At 52.6% G+C, this 7,777-nt stretch overlaps 2 protein-coding genes across 2 annotated transcripts; both read left to right on the top strand.

Moving 5' to 3' along the window:
* Positions 1 to 1,745: 1,745 nt before the first annotated feature.
* Positions 1,746 to 3,063, top strand: SPBR_05016 (solute carrier family 35, member E3; the record flags this gene model as incomplete). Its single annotated transcript, XM_040763293.1, has 3 exons — positions 1,746 to 2,030; positions 2,109 to 2,929; positions 3,000 to 3,063. The coding sequence occupies 3 exons, from the start codon at positions 1,746 to 1,748 to the stop codon at positions 3,061 to 3,063; spliced, it is 1,170 nt and encodes a 389-aa protein (XP_040615219.1).
* A 1,073-nt stretch (positions 3,064 to 4,136) lies between these two features.
* On the top strand, positions 4,137 to 6,199 carry SPBR_04774 (glycyl-tRNA synthetase; the record flags this gene model as incomplete). Its single annotated transcript, XM_040763051.1, has 2 exons — positions 4,137 to 5,739; positions 5,823 to 6,199. The coding sequence occupies 2 exons, from the start codon at positions 4,137 to 4,139 to the stop codon at positions 6,197 to 6,199; spliced, it is 1,980 nt and encodes a 659-aa protein (XP_040615218.1).
* Positions 6,200 to 7,777: the final 1,578 nt, after the last annotated feature.

The following is a 7,777-nucleotide window of genomic DNA, read 5'->3' as shown; positions in this document are numbered from 1 at the left end:
AACCATATATCAGAAGGGCGCTCGAAAAAAGTGGCTGATTTTTTATGTTAAAAAGGTTCCGCCTTGCACGTAATTTTGATACGTGAAATCGTTAAAATAGTTACCAGAGGGCCCATTTTCAATTTCTCCTGCATCCTTGCAATAGCCCCTATTTGTCCCATATAAGGTCTAGTCTGCGGCATTGCATCAACAGACTGAATTACGGAGTACTGATTTCCAGGCAGAGCCATCGTGGGGGTAAGCAAAAAAATTATCAATACGGAGTACTTCACACATCGTAATAAATGGCGTCTTCATGAGAGTAGTTTGTGGTTCAACTGGCCGGTCGGCCAGTGTACGAATGTACGAAATACTTACTCCTGTTTTCGCGTATCATCTCTGCGCAGTCGCACATGCTCGACGCCTGTCAACCGTGCAAACAAACTTTTCCGCACTGTGTATTCTTCGTATCTGCACTGACGAGGATGTCAGACGAGGTGGTCTCGTATGTTTGCTGTTCCTTAGGACGAAAGCGCTTGGCATTCCTTGTGTGACAAAAATGACCCAGACACCCATGGTGCTAGGATCATTAGCCCCAATAAAAAAATTCCAGGAACAACCAGACTCTTTAGCCACGGACTTCCATTTCGCCTACTTCTGTTTGCAGCCAGCGGCGAAACAACGTGCCACTTCACCGTGACTCGCGCTTCGCATCTCTCACAAGAGTAAGATACACGATCCGTATTTGTGTTACTATTCCAGCAGTGTCGTAAGCAGTGGCCTAGTTGCGTGTATGAAACAGGCGCAAGACAGCAATATCAGTCGGACTAGTCGCGGCCGTAGGAATAGAGCTGCGTTCGTAAATCGTTGAGGCGGCTTTGATTCGTGAAAAGCGATGGTGCATATTCAAGGAATAGGGGGAGGCACTCTGGGTTCTGTTGATCGTACTCAGAATCAGCGCCTACAATCCATGCAACTGTTTCCGTGTTTAGACTTCACAGCAAGGACCCCCCCTCCTCTCGTTCTTCCGTCGACAATTGGTGCTGACGCAACACGAGTCGCAGGTTCAATACAACGTCCGCTGGCAGGTTACGTGTACTTGTCTTCAGGCCCCCCACATGCCCTAACTCCCGCCCTGTCATGGCCAGTAAGGCTTATGCGCTAGACCCAGCACGGCCAGATTTCCCTTGTAATTCTGTTACGCTCCCTATTTTTCGCTACGCGCTAGTTGCCCTTCTACTAAAGGACGCCGCCCAGCGGGACTGGTTCATCCCTTGGATGTATAGGATACTTTGATTTGTCTGACGTACTTTCTCAACCAGCGCGTCGCTGCTCCTAAAAAGGTCCTTTTTTTTTTTTCGCTTTTCCGGGACCTCCTTTCCAGTCTCAACTGCATCTTAGCCCGAACGGCATCCCTTGACCTTCTCCCTTTCAGCAATCCATGTTCGTATCCTTTTTGGTTCGTCTCTATCGTCTTTTCTTTCCTCCCATTTACCTTGCAAACTTGTCGTTTTGGGCTTCATTTCCATTTCATTATCTACCCACGTCGACTATTTTTGGACTGGCACTTACATACCGTGAACCAACGCCCAACTCGGAGGTTCAAATATCCTTTGCTTCTTTTACCTCTTCCGAGCATTGCTTGGTGTCGTCGGCCTGCTCGAAGCATTTATCGACGATTACTCCCTTCGCTCCCATTCCCATTGGATAGCCCTAGCTCTGATACCGAGAGTCACTCCGATAATTCTCGCTGGCCGTTATTCGCAATGGCCAAACACCACGATCGCGCGGAAGGCGCCTCCGCATCGTTCACATCCAATAACGACATCGAGATGCGCGACGAGAACGAGAAGCTTGCTCGGCTAGATCACAGCAACAACTCCGAGGAGAGCGAACGCACAAAGGTGCCGGAAGAGATGGAAATGGGTGACGAACGCGAGAATGCCGGTCTGCTGCCCGCCGAGACGGCTGAAAAGGTCGAGCCGAAGCGGCCTGCTTGGCTCGGCACCGTCCTGTGGACGACCATCAACACCCTGGCGACCATCGGCATCGTAAGTGGCAACTCCGTTTCTCTAATGTTATAGTACTTTTACTTCCAGCTTATCTTTCTAACACAAGCGTCTTTGTAGGTGTTCACCAACAAAGCAATCTTTTCCGACCCATCCCTCAAGCTTGCGCAACTGACGTTCGCCGCGTTCCACTTCACCATTACGTGGTTTACGCTCTATGTCCTGTCGCGTCCCCGGTTCGCCTTCTTCCAACCCCGCCGTGTCACCATCACAGAGATCATGCCGCTGTCTGTTGCCATGGCCCTTAACGTCATCCTGCCCAACTTGTCTCTCGCTTTCTCCTCGGTGACGTTCTATCAGGTGGCCCGCATCCTGCTGACCCCGACCGTGGCCGCGATGAACTTTGTCCTGTATCAGCAGAAGCTGCCTCGCCTTGCCTTGGCTGCCCTAGTTCCGGCCTGCCTCGGTGTCGGCATCGTGTCCTACTACGATTCCCTGCCGGCGGCTGACGCCAACGTCAAGACAACCTCCTCGCTTGGCATCATCTTCGCCTTCTCCGGCATCTTCGCATCATCTCTGTACACGGTCTGGATTTCAAGTTTCCACCGCAAGCTGCAAATGTCCAGCATGCAGCTGCTGTTCAACCAGGCCCCGGTCTCTGCATTCCTGCTGCTCTACGTCATTCCGTTCATTGACACTTTCCCGACCTGGAGCACTGTCCCTGTCAGCCGCTGGGTGATGATCCTGATGTCCGGTGCCTTTGCTTCGCTGATCAACATCTCCCAATTCTTTATCATTGCCCAAACTGGTCCGGTCTCAAGTACGGTTGTTGGCCATCTCAAGACTTGCACCATCATTGCCCTCGGCTGGGCCACTTCTGGTCGTTCGGTCGGTGACAAGTCTGTCTTGGGTGTTTTCATTGCCGTCGGCGGCATCATTGCGTACGTTAACCTTCCGCTCCATTCGTGAACGGCGTTAATTCCATACATGTCCATTTGCTAACAACACTAGTTACTCCTATGTCATGATCAAGGAAAAGCAGAAGGCCGCGGCCCTTGCTGCCAGAGGCCAGTAAATGACGACAACGATGGCATCAACAAAAAAGAGAGCTGTAATGTATTAAACAACACCTCGGCCGTGCTGACGAGGGACGACTTCGCCGTGCGAGGAACAAAGTGTCCGTGATCTCGATCTGTAGCTTGCATTTGTGTTGTCGCGCCTTTTTCTCGCGCTTTCCTTCTTTTCTCTTACTTTTCCTACTGATTTGTACTTTTTCAATTATGTTTTCTTGGGTCTTCTCTTTATGGCGTTTGGAAACGGCAGGACTGAGCATATAGTCTTTTGGGGATATACAAACGACGGCCCGTATTTTTCTGGACCTGGTTACTTTATTTTGCTAGCACATATAGAAAACATTGAGAGTATGGGACATGTGTAAGGAATAGAAGGGAATTTTATGAACTGTATTCAAGTTGCGTTGAGAGGCATAAGAAACTGTCACATGTGCCACCTTCTCGTCTTGTTGAATATGAACTGGTTTTATTAAATACGTAGGTTTTGAAACGTCGCGCGAGCAGCCCCCGAGGGCGGGGACGATAGTGAGTCAAAAGGCTCAGAAGCAACGGCATTTAATTGTTCCGTGGCCTAAAGCAGACTTTCTTTGTGGTGCGTGCCCCTCGACGATAGCGCGGAGTCAGAGCTTTGGCGAAGGCATAGGGCACCACTGTGGACTACAACTGACTGTAAAATTGTTCGAGCCGCGGCCAAGGAGTTCTTTTTATCTGGAACAGTCCGGACTGACTCACCTGCAACTCAACAACAGACAACACACTTCCGATCGCCAAGCACTTCTCAATTGATGCGGTCGTTTGCATTTCGCCGTCTTTACTCTGCGCAGGCTGGTCTTGGACTTATAACTTCGTCGCCCCTCGTTCGGCAACCAAAGTTTTCCGCACTAGCATCACCGTGCAGCTTCGCCGTTCCCCGTGCCCATACAAGCCGCCACAGCTACAAACCTCTCATATTCGACCTTCGACGAGCCATTGGCACTTTCTCGACGTCCTCTGCCCCATCCACGGACCCGACGGTCACTGCGTCCGACAAGAAAACGAAAAAAATAAAACCCGGCCACAGCCTGCTGCTACCAAGATGACGACAGCGGCCACCACGCTCAAGGGCCAGCCCCTCGACAAGCAGGTTCTGGACTCAATGCTGCGCCGGCGCCTGTTCTACACGCCGTCGTTTGAGATCTACGGCGGTGTCTCCGGTCTCTACGACTACGGCCCGCCAGGCTGTGCGCTGCAGGCGAATATTGTCGACCTGTGGCGCAAGCATTTCATTCTCGAGGAGGACATGCTGGAGGTCGACTGCACGGTGCTGACACCCCACGAGGTGCTTAAAACCAGTGGTCACGTCGACAAGTTTGCCGACTGGATGTGCAAGGATTCCAAGAGCGGCGAGATTTTCCGCGCCGACCACTTTGTCGAGGAGATCCTCGAGCAGCGCCTCAACGGCAACAAGGAGGCCCGCGGCCACAAAGTCGACGAGGCTGCCAAGGACGACCCCAAGAAGAAGAAAAAGCTCAAGGGCAAGGGCCAGGAGGCCGTGCTCCTTGAGGACGCCGTCGTCCAGGAGTACGAAGAGACGTTGGCCCAGATCGACAACTACAACGGTGAGCAGCTTGGCGAGCTGATCAAAAAGTTCGATCTGCGCAACCCGGCCACGGGCATCCAGCCCGAGCCACCTGTCGCCTTTAACCTCATGTTCGGCACGCAGATTGGCCCCAGCGGCGGTCTGCAGGGCTACATGCGCCCTGAGACGGCGCAGGGGCAGTTCCTCAACTTCTCGAAACTGCTCGAGTTCAACATGCAGTCCATGCCATTTGCGTCGGCTTCCATTGGCAAGTCATACCGTAACGAGATCTCACCCCGCGCAGGTCTTTTGCGAGTGCGCGAATTCCTGATGGCCGAAATTGAGCACTTTGTCGACCCCGAGGGCGGCAAGAAACACCACCGCTTCCACGAGGTGGAGAACATTGAGCTCGTGCTCCTCGACCGCGATACGCAGCTGTCTGGCAAGACCACACCCCGCACACTGACGATTGGCGCTGCCGTACGCGATCGTGTGGTTGACAACGAAACGCTCGGCTACTTCCTGGCCCGCATCCACTTGTTCCTCGAGAAGATTGGCGTCGACCAGACTAAGATCCGCTTCCGCCAGCACATGGCCAACGAGATGGCCCACTATGCCACGGACTGCTGGGATGCCGAGCTCTTCACATCGGCCGGTTGGGTCGAGTGCGTCGGCTGTGCCGACCGTAGCGCCTACGATCTGACGGTGCATGCTAAGAAGACAGGCGCGCCGCTGATTGTGCGCCAGCGCCTCGAGACGCCCAAGGTGATTGAGGAGTGGACGGTGGACATTGACAAGAAGAAGTTCGGTCCCCGTTTCAAGAAGGATGCCAAGGTCGTCGAGACCGCGCTGCTGGCCCTCTCGCAGGACAAACTCGAGGCCCTGTCCAAAGACCTCAAGGCCAATGGCACCGTTACGATTGACGTGGCCGGCGTGGCTGACGGCAAGGCCGAGGTGTCGAGCGACCTGGTTGCGATTGAGTTCACGAAGCGGACGGAGAACGTGCGCGAGTTCACACCCAACGTCATTGAGCCGTCGTTTGGTATTGGTCGCATCCTGTATTCGCTGCTGGAGCACAACTACTGGTCGCGTGGCGCCGATGGCGGCGACGAGGCTCGCGGTGTACGTTACAATACGAAATATTTATGTTCCTCACAATCTTCTATAACTAACGTCTTTTTTAGGTCATTTCTTTTGTTCCAGCCGTCGCGCCGACCAAGGTCTTGATCGTGCCCATTTCTTCCAAGGACGAGTTCAAGCCGATTGTGCGTGGCCTGTCACAGAAGCTGCGCGCCCTGGGCGTGGCCAGCCGTGTCGATGACTCCACCGCCAGCATTGGTAAGCGGTACAGCCGTAACGACGAGCTGGGTACACCCTTCGGTGTCACCATTGACTTCCAGACGGTCAGCGATGGCTCCGTAACGCTACGTGAGCGTGACTCGACAGTGCAGGTGCGTGCTTCGGAGGACAAGATTCTGGAGGCAATCCAGGCCCTTACCAAGGGCTCCAAGACGTGGAAGGATATTCAGGCCGAGCTACCGGCTTTTGAGTCGCAGGAGACAGAAATCCCCGTCCGTTAAAGGAAACGGTTGGGAGTGGTGGTTATAAAATATAATAGATTTCCACATACGAGCGCAACATTGAGCAGCGGGAAAAACGCAAAGTATAGGAGTACATTCCTACAACATATGTGTAAAGAAGCTACGTGGGTTGCTCTGCAGAATGATCCTCCATTCGCAATAGCACTACGCCTTATACCATGTCTTGGCTACTTGCGGGAGAAGGTATTAACACGGCGTTCATCAGGCGAGTTGCCAAAAGCATCCGGCTCCGTAAACTGTAGAAGTTGGCCCAGCAGGCTTGAAAAGATAAGTAGGAACACGGTACCCAGCTCAAATCATGTGAGTTTTGCTCTAGTCTCTGCCTTACACATACTTGGAGCTACTTCTCATATTGCCAGCATATCTATGCCGCTCTGGTCCAGGGTGGCAGAGGCATATATGATTGCACCAGAGAAGAAGCACAGCCTCGCCTGTTCCAGCTTCATTCGCTGCCCGTTATTCTCATCTTCCGTCACCCGGTCGGTTTGAATATCCATTTTTATGTCTTCTCTCCATATTATTCAACGGCTTTATCTGACGGACAGCCGGCAGAAGAAAAAAGGCAGAGTATCGTACGACTCTGATACAATCGACCGTAGATCTTTAAAGACGGGAACCCATGGCAGTTCTAGAAACGTTGATCCAAGAAGGCGACCAACTCGGCATCAGGGTAGAAACACATGACGTGCGTGGACTCTTGGCCAGTGTCCGTGCTGACGGACAGGGGCGGGAGCTGGTAATTTGTAACCCGATCCGCAGATTGGAGACGAAGTGTCCTGGGGTAGCCCAGTGTGCAGGCACGAAAGTAAAAGCTTCTTTCCCTTTCTGTTCCTCAGAGATTCCTGCTGCTGAACCTTCCCTCTCTATACCGCCGAGGATGGCAAAGTTCTCATGCATGGAAGTTTTTCTTCTGATCGTCGGCCGCATTGCCTGCATGGTCGTTGCCTTGCCACATTGCCAGCCTGCTGTCAAGTTGCACGCCGTCGATTCTCATAAAACAAGCCCTCCAGCTCCCGATTTGTGCGGCGCGGCTAAATTGTCTGCTCAGACTAGGTGGCTTTGCAATACCAGCAAGTTGCCCACACGTGCGCGACAACAAAAGGAAACTTTGATATTTGATACTGGCTCCCATTTCCAACGTTCAGAATAAGCGTGCTGGCACGTAGTTACGTAAGCCGGTGAAAGCATCCAGATGACGATTTTACAGTAAGTAATATGTTCGATATGCTGCCAGAAGAATGCAACGTGCTCATGGACGATATTTAAAAACACACGGAGCGCGCAAAGGGTGCATGGGCAATCGACGGGGCACCAGCGTAGCACCACAGTGACAATGTTTATGTGTCGTACGGAACCATCCATACATAGCACCATATCTCGCATTTGTTTTCAGGAAGCGAAGCCGTGAAGAAGGCATTGTCGCGTCGTCCTCGGCAGCAGACACGGGTAAGAATGGGTCGCTGTAAAAGGCATTTCATGGCTCGGAAATGGAGCGCAGAGCCTATATACATGCAACTCACCTTCCGAGAAGCCAAAGGGAAGCAGGCCTCGAGGCTA

Source organism: Sporothrix brasiliensis, assembly GCF_000820605.1.
Source record: "Sporothrix brasiliensis 5110 chromosome Unknown Cont21, whole genome shotgun sequence".
In the NCBI taxonomy this organism is placed as follows: Eukaryota; Fungi; Ascomycota; class Sordariomycetes; order Ophiostomatales; family Ophiostomataceae; genus Sporothrix; species Sporothrix brasiliensis.
This window is presented reverse-complemented; position numbering and strand designations above follow the sequence as displayed.